The following is a 22,143-nucleotide window of genomic DNA, read 5'->3' as shown; positions in this document are numbered from 1 at the left end:
CAGGAAGAGAACGAAATGGATGATCTGCTGTGGCAACCCCTAACGGGAGCAGCCGAAAGTAATAGCAGTAGATGGTGATGTTTCTATTTGGCAGACAATCAATATTACAGTTGAACAGTGTTGTGCTATAGTTTGATGTAGTTTGTAATACTGTCTGTGTCACCTTTGGTCCATTCATCCAATTTTTCAAGAATAAGAAATGTTTACTGCTGAGCTGATGGCACATGGGTGGAAATAGCTGAATTATCCATCCATCCATTATCCAAATTGCTCATCCTGCTCTCAGTGTTGCGGGGATGCTGGAGGCTATTCCAGCAGTCATTGGGTAGCAGGAGGGAGACACCTTGGACAGGCCCACACACACACACACCAACACACCCACACCTAGGGACAATTTAGTATGGCCAATTCACCTGACCTGCATGTCTTTGGACTGTGGGAGGACACCGGAGCACCCGGAGGAAACCCACGCAGACACGGGGAGAACATGCAAACTCCACACAGAGGATGACGTGGGACGACCCCCAAGGTTGGACTACCCCGGGGCTCGAAGCCAGGACCTTCTTCCTATGAGGCAACTGCGCTAACCATTGCGCCATCGTGCCGCCCATACTGAATTAACAGTCTGAAAAAACAGTTGTAACAGGTCTATTTCTCACTGCCTCCAACACATCAGAGCTGGTGGATCAGTGCCGGAGGAGAGGCTGGAAGGCGTGTTGTGAGCCAATGGAAGTGAGGCATAGAGGCTTTGCTGGCCACTCACTATACAAGCTCTACACTCTACTTGGTATCATTGGGGCTGCAAAAAGGAAAGCCATCAAGTCTTGCATTGGAGGCTGCAGAGAGGGCCTCCAGATGGCTTTGGATCAGAAGGAGTGATCTGTGGGCCAATGCTGCTGGGACACAAGCCTGATCAACCCTGCCTGGGTCGCCTGAGCGAGGGAGTATGATGTTGAAAGACCCAAAATACCCGAGGACCTCGGGAACCATCACTGATGATGTGTCCCAGTACATCTTAGCATGTATCTTCGACTCAGAACACTTTTCTACTGCAATATTGATTGTCTATCTAACATAATTGTCACATTGTCATCACGTTTCAAATGCATAAAATAACGACCAATCAATGGAGAAAAATCATGGATTTCACATTTCATAATTTTCAATAAAGTTGAATTAGAGACGGCAACATAAATTAGTGACACTAATATAATATAAAGCCATACAGTGTACAGTTCTGTCACATGCATAGCCTGACTTCCACTTATCAAGGTCTTCCTTCAAATTCATCCTAAGCAAGTAAATAAACAAAGAAATCAATTAGTAAACAACTAAATTCAGCTTAGCTGGATAAAGGTTTAAGTATATTTATGTATAATTACTTTTTCAGCTAAGAAACAGTCCGTCACAGTAATAACACTGAAGTATTAACAACGGTTAACGCTGCTTCAGTGGAGCAGACTAATTAATATAAATTGCCTTTTAGGACCCTCTGAGGGATATTTTACCTTTTAAAGACAGCTCTATCTGTATGTTTCACAGTATTTAACAGCGGTCTCTGGTTCCAAGCTGGTGCATTCTTAGAATTTGCCGGTTTCTGTAGAGGCAAAAACAAATGATTTATTCTTTTCATAAAGTTGCTGAACACTTTAAGTGAGCCACAGGGCATTTAGTCAATATTGCACGGCAAGTCTAGATTCCAGCCATCATGTTCATCCTTCCAACAGGACGCGTAATACAAAAGATGGAAGTGAAAATAAAGCACATCTCATTCTGCCTACCTGATAGCATATGTCCCTTTCATCTCGCAGATGTTTATTCATTTCCCTGTAGATAAGAAAAAAAAACATTCAAAAAAACACAGCCAGAAAACATTTATCGCTGCCATATTTCACCGTGAAACGGGATATCTGGCATTTGTTATTAACCCATTCACCTAACATCAGCACTGAGCATCATGTTTCTCTGAGTGAAGCTCTTTTCATGGCTTACTGAGATACATATGCGGCTTATTAAAAAGGTTAGCCGAGTGGGTTTAAAGCACTTACAGTAGTAAATGCTTTTTTTGTTTTTTTGGACCCCCCCGCCCCTTTTTTCTCCCTAATTGTATCTGGCCAATTTCCCCACTCTTCCAAGCCATCCTGGTCATTGCTCAACCCCCTCTGCTGATCCGGGGAGGGCTGCAGACTACCACATGCCTCCTCCGATACGTGCCATCACCAGCTGCTTCTTTTCACCTTCCAGTGAGGAGTTTCACTAGGGGGACAGAGCACATGGGAGGGTCACACTATTCCCCCCAGTTCCCCCACCCCCCCGAACAGGCGCCCCAACTGACCAGAGGAGGCGCTAGTGCAGCGACCAGGACACATACCCACATCTGGCTTCCCGCCCACAGAGACGGCCAATTGTGCCTGTAAGAATGCCCGACCAAGCCGGAGGTAACACGGGGATTCGAATCGGGATCCCTGTGTTGGTAGGCAACGGAATAGACCACGAAGCTACCCGGATGCCCTCTGTCGTTATGTTTTTTGTAAAAAAAATGCTCATGCTCATTCTCTCTATGAACTTCAATTATATACACTGAAAGATTCCATTAAGTCCAAGACTCTTAAGCATCTTAAAGTTGCTTGGGAGCAGGATTTGGGTGTGGAGCTGATGGATGGGACGTGGGATACTGTGTTGGGGCAAGTTCACACCGCCTCAATATGTGCTAGACATAGTCTTATACAATGTAAGCTCTTACATCGCATTCATTATACTAATGCTTGTCTAGCAAGGATATTTCCTACATATGTCTTTTACCTCTCTTTTAGCTAGACGTCTGATACTACTTAAATGGAAACACGTATCGCCACCTACCCACAGCGGATGGATCAAAGATCTGTTACACTACATCAAGTTAGAGGAGATTAGCTTTGCCCTGAAAGGTTCATTGAGAAACTTTGAAACAACATGGTCACCTTTTCTGGACTATGTAAAGACCTTAATTATTATTTTTTATTTATTTAACCTTTATTTAACCAGGAGGATCTCATTGAGATTACAAACCTCTTTTTCAAGGGAGACCTGGCCAAGATAGGCAGCAGCAATTGGAAAGCACAGTTACAAAATCACACAGTTGCAAAATTACACATTTGAAAACACAAACAAAAGACAAAAAAATTTAGAAAAAAAGTAAATTACAAGCAATTATAAAAAACATGTACATGTTGTGAAACCAGCTTCAAGTACTCTCAATTTGGATTTAAAATGGCTCAGTGAGATTAACTCTGTAAGTTTCCAGTCATTCTGCAACATATTCCAGGTTAAAGGTGCAGAATGAACAAAAGCCTTTTTACCCAGTTCAGGTCGGCCATATGGAACACAAAGCAACACATAGTCAAGAGAATGAAAGGAGTAAGGGTCAGCACTTCTCAGTGCAATTAAGTCACAAATGTAGGAAGGCAGTAGACCGAGGATTGCCTTATATATAAAAGTATACCAATGACTGAGCCTTCGGGTGGCCAGAGCAGGCCATCCCACCCGAGCATACAACTCACAGTGATGTGTCAATGATTTGCAATTAGTAATAAATCTCCAAGAACAGTTGCTCCAGAGCATGGGGATAGCTAAAGCTACAGAAGGTTAGATAGGATGTTCTGCATACATACACACACATGCAAACAGTTCTTTTTCCTTTTTTCTTTAGGAGTCCATGCATATACTGTAATGGCATGACTTGGGAGTTTACACATGATGCTAGACATCATCTTCACATAATGCTAATTCTGTCTTTGATTGTCACCTGTGCTACGTTTTTTTTTTCCTGTTTATCTCTGCCATGGGGATGGAAGGGAGGGAGGGGAAAGAGGGAGGGGATACATACGCTTGACTGTTTCTGTGATGTTTAAAAAAATTGCAAAACCCAATAAACAGATTTTTAAAAAATGCTCAATGTTGCCTCATATTGCTTGAACAGTTTTCTCTAAGTTCAACTGCACCTCTGCTGCTGTCATTATACATACCTCAGCATGTCTAGCTGTTTCAGCAGGCTCGCCCGTTCCCTCTGCAGTCCCTCAGTCGCTCTGTATAATTCCCTGTGTTGAACAACATTGCACAATCTAGTACCATGGCTACGGGAAATTTCCCTGTATCGTATCAGACATGCACCCTGCTTATGCTTTATTGTTAAACACATTAATTTTATTGAGATTATGAGAACCACAGAAAGAAAATGAACAAAACAGATGTTTAGTTTTGATTCAGTGATTTGTTGGGGGGGGTTTTTTGGCTCAAAAGCTGTGTCATTTTGATGGGAATTTATGAACAGGGTGCAAACCTGTACCCCAGTGGGAGGTTTTGCTACCTCTATTCTTCTCATCTGGATGCCAGAGGGTAGATTGGGGGAAATCAGAAGAAAGTCCAGCAAAGACAGATAAGGTGTAACTCACAGCTCCTTCTCCTCATGGAGGCGTGACGACTGCTCCTGCAGCAGACTCAGCTGCTCCTCTGCTAGCATCAGCTGCTGGCTGGTTTGTTCCAGCTCCAAAGCTAGCTCATCGTTTGTCTGCTTAAGCTTCACATTCTCCACTTTGGTCACATGTCGCTCACTGTGCAGCTCCTGACACTGACTCTCCAACTGCAGACAGACAGCGGCAAAGAAATATACAGAAAGAGTGAGGAAGAGTCGGGGGTGTTCATATCCATATCAAACTTAGAGCCACAATTTGTTTCAGCTAGAACACCTACTCAACAAGTTCACATTCTGGATAGTTCCAGGGCTCATTTAATAGAACGGCCAAGGCCGCCATTTTGATGGTTTTGGATTTTCAAAGTTTAATAACTTTCTGAAAAAAGAAGAAAAAAAAGCCGATCAGTGAATGCTCCTAAAATTGCATATATTTGAATTAAAATGAGTTTCAGATCAAATGCACACAAAAAAGTGATAAATTCTACCTAAAACAACCATGGCGCGTAATTTGCACGTCAGCGTGTGCATCATGTCACTATTTATGACGTGTGTCATTTCCTTTGTGAAGTTATTTGCTCTGTCCTAGAAACACACTAGCATTCTCCAGTGCAGAGTAATAATCTAAACTTGATTTTTGATTATTTTCAACATGTCTGCTTACAGGCGCCGTTTCAAACACACCATGACTACCACCGAGGCGTTGTAGTATTTACAGGCGTTGTACAGCAGCGATTTTAAATTGTTTGAAAAATAGTATTAAAGTTGTTAAAATATTAATTTTTGTGTCAGTCGTTTCTTAACAGACATACTAACATATGTAATGCATTAATATCTCAATTGGATATTTATCTTGACAGAATATAGAGTTTAAAAACCAGCCGTCATTTTGGCCATCCATGGCAGTTTTAGGTAGGCGTGAAATCCCGGTCATAAACACCTGATTTGATTTCTCTGGCAGCATTGTTAATCAGCTGCCTTAATCTCATTTATTTTGAACAAGGTAACACTGGGTAATAAGGCTTGCTTGTTGATGTCACTGAATCAGTTGCAAAACCAGTAGAGGGAATTTTACACACATACACCCATGTGCCAACTCACAATGATCGTCTTTAAACAAGGGCACATGTTAATGTCTGGGTAGTTTAGATGATAAGTGAACAATGAATTCTCGTAGTCAACATGTTGGATGCAGGAGAAATGGACAGGAGTAAAGACCTGAGTGACTTTGAAAAGGGCCAAATTGTTATGGCCAGGTGACTAGGTCAGAGCATCTCTGAGATGGCAAGGCTTGTGGGGGGCTCCCGGTCAGCAGTGGTGAATACCTACTGACAGTGGTCCGAGGAGGGACAAACCACAAACTGGCGACAGGGTGTTGGGCACCCAAGGCTCATCAATGCACGAGGGCAACGAAGGCTATCTCATCTTGTCCGAACCTACAGAAGGTCTACTGTGGCACAAGTCAGAAGATTTTAATGATGGTTATGGAAGGAATGTGTCACAACACAGTGCACCACACCCTGGTGCATATGGGGCTGTGTGGCCGCAGACTGGTCAGAGTGCCCATGATGAACCCTGTCCATGGTTGAAAGCTCCTATAATAGGCACGCGAGTGTTGGAACTGGACCTTGGAGCAGTGGAAAAAGTCTGCCTGGTCTGCTTTTTAGTTCATGTAGATGGCCTTGTACGTGTGCATTGTTTACTTGGGGAAGTGATGGCAATAGGATGCAGTGTGGGAAGATAACAAGCAGTGTGATGCTCTGCGCAATGCTCTGCTGGGAATCTCTGGGTCTGGCCATTCATGTGGACATCAATTTGAAACATGCTACCTATTTAAACATCATTGTGAACCAGGTACACCCTGGTTTTCTCTGATGGTAGTGGTCTCTGTCAGCAGGACAATGCACCCTGCCACATTGCACATATTGTTCAGGAATGGTTTGAGGGACATAGAGCTGGACAATATGGACACAATCAAATATCACAAAATTTTTGGTCCAAATACCATGATATCGATATTCTGATGGTATTGTGGGATTGACTATTGGTGCTTTCACAAACCATTTACACAATCAGATTTTTGATAATCATCAGTAATGCCTATATAATAACTAAGTGGATCAAGGCAAATAATAGAACAGCTAGAACAGTTTGGTAAGTTCAGACAATTACATCACTTTACTGTAATGTAGCCTTTAAAACCAGGAAATGACAACATTTATGCCATATCACAATATTACAATATCCAAAATCCCAGACAATATCTAGTCTCATCCATCCATCCATTATCCGAACTCACTTATCCTGCTCTCAGAGTCGCGGGGATGCTGGAGCCTATCCCAGCAGTCATTGGGCGCCAGGTGAGGAGACACCATGGACAGGCCACCAGGCCATCACAGGGTGTATTTTTGGCAAATACCTTGATATCAACAATGTGGCAGTATTTTGGAGATGTCTATTGGTGCTTCCGTAAGATATTTACCACACAAGAAAACATTGGTAAATGAATATTAATATTGTGGACATGATGACCAAGCAGGTAGAGACATTCATTGTTCATTTCACTCAGCTAAAACAGTTGACTAAGTTCAGAAAATTGTCACTTTACTGCAACGTAGCCTTTAAGACCAGAGAATGACAACATTTAAATGTTATCATATTATATCATGATAAAATATCGTATATATAATAGCATATAATAAATATCGATATATATATTGCCCAGCCCAAGAGGAACATGATGAAGTGTTCAGGGTGTTTCCCTGGCCCCCAAATACTCCAGATATCAATCCGATTAATCCGATTGAGCATCTGTGGGATGTGCTGGACCAACAAGTCTGATCCACGGTGACTCCACTTTGCAACTTATAGGACCTTGAAAGCCTGCTGGTGATGTCTTGGTGCCAGATACCACAGAACACCTTCAGGGGTCTTGTGGAGTCCATGCCGCAGCAGGTTGGTGCTGTTTTGGTGGCACATGGGGGACCAACAGCATATTAGGCAGGTGGTCATAATGTTTTGGCTCATCAGTGTATATACGTATAGTAGAAGCACTACTAAACAACAAAGTCTTGATATTCATGCTAGAGAATGTGTTGTGTAAAAATGAAACAACATAAAAAAATCTGTGCGGAAATGGGTTTCAAATGTTTGTTGTTTGTCAGTCTTTGAGCACTCGGAGTCTTTAGGGGACATTAGAGGGCACATCGGGGAATCCAGTCAAAGGAGGGACGATTGTGTGGTTAAAACAGCTGCCAGCAAACCCAATCTAATAAATCTGATTCAATATCACAAGAGCCATTTTAAACATTGTGCTCCAAGCACAGTGGCGTGATAATTCCTGCATGATTAATGAAAATGTCAGGACAGACTTCACTTGAACATCTGTGAGGAGGTGACTGGTTGACATGAGGACACAGATAAAAGCAGATGTGCCGCCTGACACTACTATAGCGTCAGAGAGCTTTCTTCCTCTCAACGTTGACCGACATGCTGATTTAGACATAAAACCCCAGAACGGTTCAAACAGGGAGTGTAATTTGAGCAGCACGAGGATTAAGCTGTACCAGCCAGTGTCCTGTGTGTCGGTGTGAGTGCCAGCTATGCAGACACCAGCGGCATGGTGAAGTGGAGGCACTCGGCTGCTAACTAAGTAATATGAGGTGGTAAAGAGCTGCGAGGATAGGACAAAAAGCCCTTGTTAACTTGGGCAAAACGATTTCAACTCAGTAATTAAGGCCTTAAGGCCTGTGAGGATTTCTGTCAATGCAGTTGTGACAGACTCTTACCATCTATCAGGTTCTATTAAAGAAAGCCGCTTTTGAAGAAACTCTGCACCAGAAGCATCGATTAGACGCTTGGGACAATCAATTAATTTGACTGCCCAAACAACACCCCCTTCTAATTGCCTGCTAATGAAAAACATGGTGGTGTGCAAATCAATTACTGACTGTGATGTAATCGGTCATGTTTGTCAAATCTTCAGCTATAATTAGACTGGCTGTGACTACGGTGGCTATGTAACATCAGAGAGTGGACAGGCCTTGACTTTGCCAGCTTACAGAGGGCAGTTGAGGACAGACAGAGATGGTGAAGACTGGTTGCAGATTCAACAGCGGTGCCCCAACGATCTCTCGAGAGGTTATGGGATAGGTGAGGTGAGGTGAGTGACTACGCTGTCATGGCCACAACCAAGCCCTAGTGTCCTCTGCTTTCCTTGTGTTTCCGTTTGTCGCTCTGTGTTTCTGGCATGGGCATATCCGTCTCTCTCCCTCTACTCTCTGGTTCCTCGCTCCACCAATACACCTGTAATGCATTCCTCATCGGCTCACCTCCCTGCCATCAGCTCATCCACTTCACCGTGTAAGAACTCGGCTCTCATGCCCAGATTTCAAAGTCATTCTCCTTCGTGCCAGTTTTTGTTCTCCTTTGCTTCAGTTATCTCCACACCTAGTCTACCTGCCTGTCTCGCCTATTCACTGGTTCGCATGCATACCAGCATGCCTCGTCTATTTACTTGCCTGTTTGCCTGCTTGTTTGGCTGCCTAGCATACTCACTGCCTCATCTGCCAACTTGCCTGCCTGCCAGCCTGCCTCGCCTATTCGCTGGCTCACTCACCTGCCTGCCTCACCGTCTCTCTGGTGCATCCCCTCGCTCGTCTTCATCCGGCCCTGCGCCCTCCCTCCTCCGCTGGTCCTGCCAGTCCAGATAGTCTGGCTTTGCCTTCGTCATTCCCTCCCCACCACCTGTATGGCCTGCCTCAATAAATTGCCCTTTATCGTATTTACCATATTTCCTTGTCTGACTCTTTGTGAAGGCAATTTGTCAGCCATATACTACTACTACTACTTTTTTTTTTTTTTACTAATCCCCACGGGGCAATATTTCTCTGCATTTAACCCATCCTAGCTGTGTAACTAGGAGCAGTGGGCAGCTGCCATGCAGCGCCTGGGGACCAACTCCAGTTTGTCTTGCCATGCCTTGGTCAGGGGCACAGACAGGAGTATTAACCCTAACATGCATGTTTTTTGATGGTGGAGGAAACCGGAGGACCCGGAGAAAACCCACCACAGACATGGGGAGAACATGCAAACTCCACACAGAGGACGACCTCCAAGGTTGGACTACCCCGGGGCTCGAACCCAGGACCTTCTTGCTGTGAGGCGACTGCACTAACCACTGTGCCATCATGCCGCCCATATTCACACACACATATATCTGCTAATTGTGGACATTCTTGTAACTCAAGAAATGCAAAGTGCCTTCCTCATAACATAATACAGAATAAAATTAAAAAAAACAACAACATAGGAATAAGATAATATAGCTAATACTGTAACTCAAATAATGGGCATGGTTATAATTGCATGGCAAACAGCTACCACAAGGTACCTATTAAGGAGTGTCAGAAATAGCTTGTTTTGAGTGCTAGTTGATGCTGAGGGCCCCAACTCTATTTCTTGCTCTGCAACCTGCATTGGGTGTGTAACTGCTATGTGGATCCTCAGAACTAGAGATGGAATAAAACTTTAGTCTTAAGACAATGAAATCCTTTTGTTTGTTCTTGCTGTTTAATGAGGGGGATCCAAAAATCTTACAAATATCGCTTCTTTATTGGTGAGCAGCAGTGGTCTCCCCATCAAGCTGTGTGTTTTCTTTTTTCTTTTTTTTTGGATCCCTTCCCCCCTCCTTTTTCCTCCTCAATTGTATCCGGCCAATTACCCCACTCTTCCGAGCCGTCTCAGTCGCTGCGCCACCCCCTCTGCCGATCCGGGGAAGGGTTGCAGACTACCACATGCCTCCTCCGATACATGTGGAGTTGCCAGCCGCTTTTCACCTGACAGTGAGGAGTTTCACCAGAGGGATGTAGCGCGTGGGAGGATCACGCTATCCCCCCAGTTCCCCCTCCCCACTGAACAGGCGCCCCGGCTAACCAGAGGAGGCGCTAGTGCAGCGACCAGGACACATACCCACATCCGGCTTCCCTCCTGCAGACACAGCGAATTGTGTCTGTGGGGACGCCCAACCGTGTTGGTAGGCAACGGAATAGACCGCCACGCCACCCGGACGCCCAAGCTGTGTGTTTTCTGCCATGTTACCACCAAGCATTTGTGCTCTTGAGAAAAAAAAAAATCTTGGTAGAGGAAATGTTTCGCAAGGGCAACACAGCATGACAGTCAGCACATGATGAGCATGCATTAAATCCAGTGATTCTACAAAGGGGGCCTTTTTTTCTATTCATTACTTTTTGTTCTTATTCTAACCATTGTAGTGTTTCACTTTGTCAATTACCATTTTGCAAGCATGGTTTGAGACGCCATCTTTGAGCCCATCTACGTGGTGCACCTGTCCAGGGTGTCTCCCTGCCTGCCACCCAATGACTGCTGGGATAGGCTCCAGCAGCCACGCAACCCTGAGAGCAGGATAAGCGGTTTGGATAATGGATGGATGGAATCATAGTTTATTTCTAAGACTCATGAAACCTGTCTTTAGTGAAAGAAGACTTCTGGAGGAGACGGGTAGCAGGACATTTTGACTGGAAACTCAGAATCAGAATACTTTACTCATCCCCGAGGGGAAATTAGGTCCTATTACAGACACGCACGTGCTAGTAAAGACAAAACTAAAAACTAACAAGATACAAGATCACAAGGAAATAGAAACAAATAGAAGATAACATAAGAAATAGAAATAAGAGCCCTGTCTTCTGGTTCTACACTCACCCTTCTCTGTTTGTGGAGGAGCTGGTCCAGCTCTTTCTCCTTGCCGGACAGCTGTAGGTCCAGGTCTTGGCTGTGTGACAGGAAGCGCTCATAATCCTACGGCATCAGCGTGGATAACAACAAGAGGTGCGGAACGGGATAAGAGGGCCAGGGGCATAGGAAGGAAGAGGAAGAAGGAGTTTTCAGTATTTGTGAGACACATCAATCAATCAATCAAATCTTATTTTATTCAGACACATAGGTAGGTCTGTATTAAAATACAACATAGGACAACAACACAAAAATATAGCTAATAGCAGTTCACAAGTCCACAATGATTAAAACCTATACAGACATCTGTTCCAATGTTTCCAGAAACAAGAGGAGTACCTTGTGTTAAGAGCATTATAATGACATTCTTGGAATCAATTACTCGACACATAAATTTGTACATAAAATTCTCAACACAGCATGAAAAGTGGGAACATTACTAGTCACAAACATATGAACTGCACCTGTTAAAAGTTTTTTTTTTTAGGGAGCTGTTCCTTATCCGGTGTGAGAGTCTAAGGACAGGATGTTGTGTTGCTGTAAAGCCCCTTGAGGCAAATTTGCAATTTGTGATATTGGGCCATACAAATAAAATTGACTTGACTTGACTTGTCCATCTTGGAAGCTTGAGCAAGATTCTGAATGCATCATTATACGCTACCTGCAGCTTTTTCATTTTTGCTTTGTTATAACTGCACCACAAGTTGGCTGTATAGAGTGGAGTACAGTAGGCCCTAAAAAGAGCAGTTCTAACATCATCTGTACACATAGCACTGACAGTGCTGTGCACAGATGACATACACATATCATGGTTTATCATGATGTACACATAGCACTGTACACATAGCACATAGTCAAGACACAAACAGGGAGGTCACGTCAGCGTGAGATTTAGGTCTGTACCTGAAGCAAAATCCGGTCTTTTTCATTTTTTATTTGCTGCTCCATCTCCTCATATAAGTACTGGATCTCATCATCATGTGTTGCTACTTTCCTGCGTGGTCACATTCAAATATAAAAACAAACAGATTACATCCCACGTGTTTGTATTAACACCTATAAACCAATCAGTTCCTGTAATTGTTTACTGTTGCCATGTAAAAGTGGCAAAAAAGAGCACTCAATAAACAGTTCTGACATTGAATTGTCAAGCGCATATAACAAACAGATGAATAGTAACAGTATGACATCACCAAATGAATACAGTTCAATTAGCGAGTGCTAGATTCACATCTGTAAGTGGGCCACTCAATGTCTCATCAACAATCTGGACAGCTTTTGTGTTTGGAAAATCTTTTGAAAATAGCAGAGGCCATTTCTATTCAGTCACACCAATTTGTATTCCATCTTTCATGGCTGATGCTTAAAAGGGTCATTATCATATTAGTTACCTAAGGTTGCTGGATATTCTTAAATGTAACCTCTCAATTTCCAGTCAAAATGTCCTGCTACCCGACTCCTCCAGAAGTTTTCTTTCACTAAAAGACAGGTCTCATAATTCTTAAAAATAAACTATAAGGGCATCTGGGTAGCATAGCAGTCTATTCCGTTGCCTACCAACACGGGGATCACCAGTTCGAATCCCCGTGTTACTTCCGGCTTGGTCAGGCATCCCTACAGACACAATTGACCATGTCTGCAGGAGGGAAGCCAGATGTGGGTACGTGTCCTGGTCGCTGCACTAGTGCCTCCCCTGGTCGGTCGGGGAGGCTGTTTGGGGGGGGAGGGGAAACTTGGGGGAATAGCGTGATCCTGGTGAAACTCCTCACTGTCAGGTGAAAAGAAGCGGCTGGCGACTCCAGGAGGCATGTGGCATGTGGTAGTCGGCAGCCCTCCCTGGATCAGCAGAGGGGGTGGAGCAGCGACCGGGACGGCTCGGAAGAGTGGGGTAATTGGCCATGTACAATTGGGAGAAAAAAGGGGGGGGGGGAAGTGCCATTATCATATTAGTTACCGAAGGCTGCTAAATAATCTTAAATGTAACCTCAGTGTCCTGGTGACTTGTTTTACCCTGTCAGATTTTGTTTGTGCGGTTTGTTTCGTGCTATGGTAGTGCAGTATAGATAGGGTATTAGTATTATGTGCACCATGCTGGAGCATGGTGCACATATATTTTGCTCTTATTTCTATTTCTTATGTTATCTTTTATTTCTATTTGTTTCTATTTCCTTGTGATCTTGTATCTTGTTCGTTTTTAGTTTTTTCTTTACTAGCGCGTGCGTGTCTGTAATAGGACCTAATTTCCCCTCGGGGATGAGTGAAGTATTCTGATTCTGAGTTTCCAGTCAAAATGTCCTGCTACCCGTCTCCTCCAGAAGTCTTTTTTCACTAAAGACAGGTTTCATGAGTCTTAGAAATAAACTATGATTCCATCCATCCATTATCCAAACCGCTTATTCTGCTCTCAGGGTTGCTTGGCTGCTGGAGCCTATCCCAGCAGTCATTGGGTGGCAGGCGGGGAGACACCCTGGACAGGCCGCCAGGCCATGTGCATGAAAATATTCCCAGTTAGCCCCTACCTTTTGAGGGCGCTCTCCATGTCCCTCTTCTCCTGGTTGGCCTCTTTGATCTGGGAAGTCACCCTGGCCAGGAACTCTTCAAAGTTCGATAGCAGCTGGGGTTCGTCGTGCCGCAGCCGGGCCCACAAGCTCCGCACCTCACCAGGACTGAAAGGATTCAGAGTGAGGCAGGGAAAAAGTGGAGCATGACTCGAAAAGCTGGGATTTTAAATGCTATTCACTTTGTGTGCTGTCAGATTCCATCAGGTAGTGATATCCTGTCCAAACATAAGTAATAATAACAATAATAGCAAGTGGAGCCGTGCTTCAAACTCCATTTTAAAGAGAGAATTTAAACAGAAATGGGAACAAAATCTAAGCGTTGGTGCCCAAAGTCTAGGTCAAAGTCAGTCCAACACAATCAGATGCACAAAGGAAAGCAAGCAGAAATCCAGGGGCAGATTATAATGGTCGTCTTGAGCAAGGACATTTGTTTAAAAAGGTAGTCAACTGGTCATAATGTTCTTGGCTTTAGAAAATCATTTGCTTTTAGAAATAAAATCTGATATTATCGTGATAACTTGAAAGCATTTGTGTGCCTCAAGGTCTGCAAGCCATGCACTGACTAAAACCAAAACACAATACTGAAATCAAACAATAATACAGGTTTTGAATTCTAAGATGAAAATGTCCTTGGCAGCCATTGAAAATGCACAATGAAGGATTTTCAAGAAGGTGAGGAACAACTACTAGAGCAACAGATAAGTGAGCTGTGCACTGTAATTTTCTCAGGAAGTTGTATGTTGAAGGGAAGACTGCCACAGTGGTTAGGTTTCACCGTAAAACTAGTCTTAAAGGGGAAAACCACCAAATTTTTGGCAGTGCACAAAGTGACGTGATGTAAAATGTCAGTGTCTGTCTGTAGTTCTAGACCTGCAAACGGATGTCAGTAGGATGTTCTTATCAACTTGACATGCACCTCAACTGCTATTTGCTTTTATTGAGCTACAGCTGTTTGCTAAAGGTGAGTTTGGTCACACATCACATGAGAGCCTGTTTGTTTCTGTCCAGTATGGCAACAGCTAGACAGACCATCGTCTAGCCAGACAGTATGAAATACCTTAGCAGACAAAAGTGATTTAGGCAATGATGATTTGTTCAAGGATGAGCAGGCAGACAGAAACCAGGACCTCAGTGCAAAGGTCTGATGACTTTCTGAATGCAGTTCCCCCCTAAACTCTCAGGGTTTTTTAATTCCTGGTTTTAAGTGGCCTCAAACGGCACACTGAAAAAGACAGCATATGATCAAGGCAGTCTGGCCTGGGTGCCTGGGTAGTGTAGTAGCTTATTCCGTTGCCTACCAACATGGGGATCGCCGGTTCGAATCCCCGTGTTACCTCTGACTTGGTCGGGCGTCCCTACAGACACAATTGGCCATGTTTGTGGGTGGGAAGCCGGATGTGGGTATGTGTCCTGGTCGCTGCACTAGCACCTCTTCTGGTCAGTCTGGGCGGCTGTTCAGGGGGGAGGGGGAACTGGGGGGAATAGCGTGATCCTCCCATGTGCTATGTCTCCCTGACGAAATTCATCACTGTCAGGTGAAAAGAAGCGGCTGGCGACTCCACATGTATTGGAGGAGGCAAGTAGTAGTCTGCAGCCCTCCCCGGATCAGCAGAGGGGGTGGAGCAGCAACCGGGACGACTCGAAAGAATGGGGTAATTGGCCGGATACAATTGGGGAGAAAAGGTGTGTGTGGGGGGGGGGGCAGTCTGGCTTCCTCTCTACTACAAAAAGCCTAGGTGAATGTTACTCAAAAATAAGTGGTCGATACCCCTGCTTCAGAGATGGAAAGTTTCAACTGTTGCTTTGGTTTGCACAGCTGGCTCAGTCTCACACTTGGGCACTCAAATTTTTGTGTGGACTTACAGAGTTATGTTGACATGGAGTTAGAGGACACAGATAAATCGCAGACTTCACAGAATCAGTCAAACACACACGCACACGTCCACAGCCCATCATAGAATGAAATATTTAGTTTGGCATATGCACAAATTCACATATGCACGCAACACACACACACAAGCATGCAGGCACAAACACTCGCTCACTCTTCTAAGACGTTGCTGGCTCCCAGGCTTTCCAGAAGCATGCAGAAATGCTGTTCCTCTTCGTCCTCGCCGGCTGTCAGCTTCTCGTCCCACTGGCTCTGGTACAGGGCCTCTGGCGGGCTCCCACGGGGGCTCGTCTCACCCGTGCCCTCCTCCACGGAAATCTTACGGCCAGACAAAAACTCACCTTGGAAAAGCGAGAGCTTGGGTGAACACTTGGCACATTACAACGTTTGACAGCAAAAGAACTCGTTTCAAACACAAGGCAGATTGAAAACGTACTGAAGCCAGAGGAGAACTCGTCCAGCGTAAGGTACCCATTGCCATCAGCGTCGAGGGTATCAAATACGTTCTCCAACTCATCTGCACTCAGAGGGAGCTCTCTTTTAAGCCTCTGTTGAGCAAGACACACACACGGAAAAAAAACCCACAGATGTTGTTGGCAGGACCAAGGACTCTTGGATAATACTGCAGCTATAATAACTGCCTCTGGAGGCTTTTAAGGACATTAATTTATGAGTAGGAAGGAATAAAGGGTTTGATGGTGCATTCCATTACATTCCATGACCTTGCCAGTAAAACTCAAGATACAAAACAATATGTTCAATTTCCCTTCATGTTAATTCAACCAGCAGATACGCACACAACCGTTGCTTTATGCGCGGCTTAAACTTGTAGTTTTTTTTCCGTACAAACTGCATTGCACTTATTACATACATTTGCACCCAGAAGCTTCTCAGTGCAACCACAGTCTTTCCTACTGAATATTAGATGCCCTCAAAGAACTGCAAAGAGCAATGTCCATCCATCCATTATCCGAACTGCTTACCCTGCTCTCAGGGTCGCGGGTATGCTGGAGCCTATCCCTGCAGTCATTGGGCGGCAGGCGGGGAGACACCCTAGACAGGCCGCCAGGCCATCACACAGGGCCCCCCCCCCCACACACACGCATATTCATAACTAGGGGCAATTTAGTATGGCCGATTCACCTGACCTACATGTCTTTGGACTGTGGGAGGAAACCGGGGCACCCGGAGGAAACCCGCACAGACACGGGGAGAACATGCAAACTCCACACACAGGATGACCGCTAAGGTTGGACTACCGTGGGGCTTGAACCCAGGACCTTCTTGCTGTGAGGTGACCGCGCTAACCACTGCACCACCTGCAAAGAGCAATATTTGTTCTTTAATTCTCTGACTGAAAACGTTAAACCCAGGGGATACCGTGCGAGAGGTATGAAAGACATGAGAAATCAAAGGTATTGTGGTGTCCTGAGAGGCCAACATTGCCCCACCTCTGCAGGCTGTAAAGCATTGTTTGTTTTATGTAGTATTGACACTGTTCCACCTGTTAACTGCTCTCCATAGCATCCAGGAAAGGAATGGGGAGAAGGGGAGCGTCTCTATAAGCACATCAGCTCATCACTCCTTATAAATCCCGCTATCAGCACAGAGCACATCCCTCATAAGCAGTGTCTAAACTGAGGTGAACACCGCTGCTTTCCTGTTGATTATAAAATGACTACAATTGTTGTACCATGGGTGTGAATATTCAGAAATGAGCAACAAACAGAGCAAAATCCAAGAACTACACAACATACTACAATGACAACCAGTTGTTCAGGATGCCGTTCAACTGTAACTGTGCCGGTTGAAGTTGAATTTCTTTTTTCTTTTTTGGATTTTTTCTCCCTTTGTCTTCCCAATTGTATCCGGCCAATTACCCCATTCTTCTGAGCCATCCCGGTTGCTGCTCCACCCCCTCTGCCGATCCGGGGAGGGCTGCAGACGACTACATGCCTCCTCTAATATATGTGGAGTTCCAGCTGCTTCTTTTCACCTGAAAGTGAGGAGTTTCACCAGGGAGTCGTAGCACGTGGGAGGATCATGCTACCCCCACGCCCCCCAAACAGGTGCCCTGACCGACCAGTAGAGGGGCTAATGCAGCGTCCAGGACACATACACACATCCGGCTTCCCACCCGCAGACATGGCCAATTGTGCCTGTAGGGACACCTGACGAAGCAGGAGGTAATACAGGGATTCGATCCTGCAATGCCTGTGCTGGTAGGCAACGGAATAGACCGCCCCCGCCACCCGGACGCCCTTAAATGTTGAATTTCTAATATGTCATCTTTCTCCTTCTATTAGTTTTCTGCAAACTGTAGCATGCATTTAAACCAAAATGATATAGTATCACCCTTTTTCTTTTTTAATCACTGACCCTCTTTTTTAGGAATTGCACATGGATTGCATCATAAATCCTCAATTGCAAATTTGGCTGAATTCTCTCACAACAAAAACCACTCTAACAAACATAATTCATGAAAGCAACGCACTATTGTGCCACAGAATGTAACTTCACAAACTTTTCATGCACAACCTTCCATGCAGATAGTGTGTGTGTGTGTGTGGGGGGGGGGACCGCTACCCAGCCAGCTACCTCATTTCCGAGCCGCCATTATGAAAACCATATCAAAGCCATGCCTCCATTGAGGTGTCCTCATTAAAGCGTGGGCATACAAGCGCTCTATCAAAGGAACGGACACAACGGGGATGAATATCTGAGAGGCGAGTGAATCTGCACAACAATGTAAGCCGTGAATCTGGAACGATGCTCTCTGTGCTGGGCGCACGCCGCGGTTTCCTCTCTTTCATGCCGCATTGAATAAGCAGCACAAAGACTATACGTGGCCTGTTCAGCATCTGTAATGAGCGCACACAAAGTTTCTATTCACCATGACAAGCCTAGCTGAACCAGCAAGCCGCGTGGCGCCGACGCAAGTGTAGCATATTTGGTCCAGGTGGTCTTGATGACTATGTGAATGTGACGTGCTCATTGTCCGGCTTTTCTTTTTTCAAAGTTTTTATTGAGTTTCTTTAAGGAACATAAACACAAATGATAAAGTACAAAAGGCAAAAAAAAAAAAAAAAAAAGAAGAAGAAGAAAAAAAAGAGAAAAAAAATCATTCGTGATTTCATTGATTCATGATTTTTCATTATTTTTCATGACTGATTAATGATTTCATTGATTGATTGATTGATTCGAGAGATTTTCATTGATTCATTGATTTTAATTTAATTATTTATTTGTTTGTTTTTTGGGTGGGAGGGTTTGCCCCTTTTTCTTCCCAATTGCACTTGGCCAATTACCCCACTCTTCCAAGCCATCCTGGTCGCTGCTCCACCCCTTCTGCCAATCCGGGGAAGGCTGCAGACTACCACATGCCTCCTCTGATATGTGTGGAGTCACCAGCTGCTTCTTTTCACCTGACAGTGAGGAGTTTCACCAGCGGGACGTAGCGTGTAGCAGGATCACGCTATTCCCCCAAGTGTCCCTACCCGAACAGGCACTTCGACTGACCAGAAGAGGTGCTGGTGCAGTGACCAGGACACATACCCCCACTCGAAGACATGGCCAATTTTGTCTATAGGGGCGACCGACCAAGTTGGAGGTAACATGGGGATTCAAACCGCCACTCCTTGTGTTGGTAGGCAACAGAATAGACTGCTACGCTACCTGGACGCCCATGATTGATTTAATTTTTGAATGATTTTCATTGATTGATTGATTTTCACTGATGGGTTGTCAATGACTACCGATCCCCATGTTGGTAGGCAACAGAATAGACCGCCACGCTACCTGGACGCCCCCCTTGTTACTGAATTCAGCAACAATCTAATCTTAATTCATTTCCAAATCAACGCATCAGTTGGAACCTTAAACTCAACATCACTTCAACTATTCAAGCTCAGGGAGAATGAGATCAATATTAACTTCACATGCCAATTGAAAGCATCAGTCTACACCTTGTTCCACAGCAAAGACCCACGTACAAGCCATCTCACCTGCATGTCCCGGCGGGTGACGAAGCCCTTCTCTTCGATGTCACAGATCTGGAAGATCTCGTGAGTTTTGTCAAGGATGGTTTCGTGTCCCCCGTTCCCATCCTCACCCTGGCTCCAGTCACTCTCACGTATGCAGGTCTCCTCTTCTCTCTCCTGCCGGCTCTTCAGAGGCCCGGCTGCCGTGGCGGTGCCCGTAACATCGCTGGTGGCATGAGTGAAGGCAAAAGCTGCCATGGTGTTAGGAGTCCGTATGTGTGCGAGTCTCCCACGAGCACTTCACATGAGCGGGACACAGATGGAGGAGTGGAGTGAACGTCACCAGGAGAAGTGAAGCCACAGACTGCTGTACATCAGGGGCTTCCAGCAATGTCACCGCTTGTCATCTCTTAGCAACTGCTTCGATAAATTGGTTGATGAAACCTGGGAGAAAAACAAGAGATGGGTGAGGAAGAGTCCGGTTTGAATAGTCCTCATCCTCTCCTAGCATGAGGAACATGCATCATCCTGTATAATAATGTACCTGATATGGTTCCTGCCATTTTTCATTGTGATGATAATGTCATGGTTGCAGACAAAATAATCGAGGGGAGTAATGAATCAATACTAACAGTAGAAAAGACAATAATGTACAAAGGAGAATTTGCTTATTTGCTTACACTTATCTATTTATCTCGAGAAAGACAGAATACACTGTCTAGACATTTTTCAAATAGACCCCTTAAATAGAGAGAAGTTTGCTAGGTTCGTACACTTAAAGTGATGAATATTTTCTCTCATAATTTCTCTTAGAATCTATGATGTAGAATATAACCACAACTTCTTCATTTGCAGGATATAAATTACCATGCTAATAAGCTGCTACGTTTTTCAGTTCCAAGTATTGGTCTCATGTGGCACAGCATCCCTATTCTCATAGCACACATGCATGCTGCATGCATGCATGCATGCATGCACTCTCACTCTCTCTCTCTCTCTCTCTCTCTCTCTCTCTCTCTCTCTCTCTCTCTCTCTCTCTCTCTCTCTCTCTCTCTCTCTCAGCTACCCAATCTCTTTGCACTTAATATTGTTGGATGTCCTATTCAACAGGGTCACTTGTATGTTGTACATCTTCAAATACCCCCAGGGCTGTTGAGGTTGATGGTGGATGAAAACATACAGCATGACTGAGAAAAAGTTATGCGGTGACTGTGAGGGTCTTGCCTGTTTGGAAATATTGACTGGTATAACCCACAATGGGTGGGTTACATTTGGGCTAGCGTTTGGAAGACTGCTCTCAGGGGCTGTTGTGTAGCTCAAGTTGGTATGTTGGCTGAGTCGGTTCATTAAGACAGTGTCAGCGAGAGCACGTAATGACTTACAAAAATATAGATATACACGTCACATGAGTGACACACTGACTGACAGGTAAATGGTTGACAGAGAAGCAGACAGATGGACACATGCACACTCATACACATCCATCCATCCATTATCCAAACCGCTTATCCTGCTCTCAGGGTCACGGGGATGCTGGAGCCTATCCCAGCAGTCATTGGGTGGCAGGCGGGGAGACACCCTGGACAGGCCGCCAGGCCATCACACAGGGCCGACATACACATTCATACCTAGGGACAATTTAGTATGGCCGATTCATCTTTGGACTGTGGGAGGAAACCGGAGCACCCAGAGGAAACCCACACAGACACGGGGAGAACATGCAAACCCCACACAGAGGACGACCCGGGACGACCCCCACAAGGTTGGACTACCCCAGGGCTCGAACCCAGGACCTTCTTGCTGTGAGCGACCGCGTTAAACACTGCGCCACTGTGCCGCCCACTCACACACAGACACACCCAAATAAATATTTGTTTGTGTGTGTGTGTGTGTGTGTGCGCACATGTGTGTCTGTGCGCGTGAACAAAAATGCTTCCAGTTTGCAAAAATATCCTCACTATTTCCTTCTGCGATGGGCTGTGGACGTGTGCGTGTGTGTTTGACTGATTCTGTGAAGTCCGCGTTTTATCTGTGTCCTCTAACTCCATGTCAACATAACTCTGTAAGTCCTCACTTGTGGTTAACAACTCAAACTGGTCCTCATATATACATGGCTGAGCAAGAACAAACACACACACACACACACACACACACACACACACACACACACAGACACACACACATACATACACACACACACACACACACACACACACAAACACTTCTAGCTGAGATCACCGACGAATCTGGAACTCAGAAATGTTCCTCAAAAAGTAAGTGAAGAGTTTTAAATAGGAGTTTTAAAACAGTTTTGCTTTCATTTGCTATAAAAAAAAAACCGTTCGGTACCTGATGTTTTTTTTTCTTCTGCCGGCAAGAAATAATTCTATAATGGCATTCATTCTGAGATTTGAATAATCTGCTAAACATTTTACCATTCTCAAAATGCTAAATACATAGACAAATCATTCATAGTCACATATAGGTTAAAAAAGAATCTGTCTTTTTCTG

At 44.7% G+C, this 22,143-nt stretch overlaps 1 protein-coding gene across 1 annotated transcript in view; it reads right to left on the bottom strand.

Moving 5' to 3' along the window:
* The window catches only part of cracr2aa (calcium release activated channel regulator 2Aa), a 28,348-nt gene extending 8,363 nt beyond the window's left edge, over positions 1 to 19,985 (bottom strand). Inside the window, exons 1-10 of the mRNA XM_056282247.1 lie at positions 19,657 to 19,985; positions 16,089 to 16,200; positions 15,807 to 15,993; positions 13,720 to 13,866; positions 12,104 to 12,194; positions 11,171 to 11,266; positions 4,431 to 4,618; positions 4,005 to 4,076; positions 1,782 to 1,827; positions 1,509 to 1,597 (exon numbers count right to left, since the gene is read on the bottom strand). Coding sequence (XP_056138222.1) covers positions 1,509 to 1,597; positions 1,782 to 1,827; positions 4,005 to 4,076; positions 4,431 to 4,618; positions 11,171 to 11,266; positions 12,104 to 12,194; positions 13,720 to 13,866; positions 15,807 to 15,993; positions 16,089 to 16,200; positions 19,657 to 19,890 — 1,262 coding nt within the window. The 5' untranslated portion in view covers positions 19,891 to 19,985. The remainder of the gene's footprint in view (positions 1 to 1,508; positions 1,598 to 1,781; positions 1,828 to 4,004; positions 4,077 to 4,430; positions 4,619 to 11,170; positions 11,267 to 12,103; positions 12,195 to 13,719; positions 13,867 to 15,806; positions 15,994 to 16,088; positions 16,201 to 19,656) is intronic.
* Between the last annotated feature and the right edge of the window lie 2,158 nt (positions 19,986 to 22,143).

Source organism: Lampris incognitus, chromosome 6, assembly GCF_029633865.1.
Source record: "Lampris incognitus isolate fLamInc1 chromosome 6, fLamInc1.hap2, whole genome shotgun sequence".
Classification (NCBI taxonomy): domain Eukaryota; kingdom Metazoa; phylum Chordata; class Actinopteri; order Lampriformes; family Lampridae; genus Lampris; species Lampris incognitus.
Note: the sequence above shows the minus strand (reverse complement) of the source record. Positions and strands in the feature narration are given on the sequence as shown.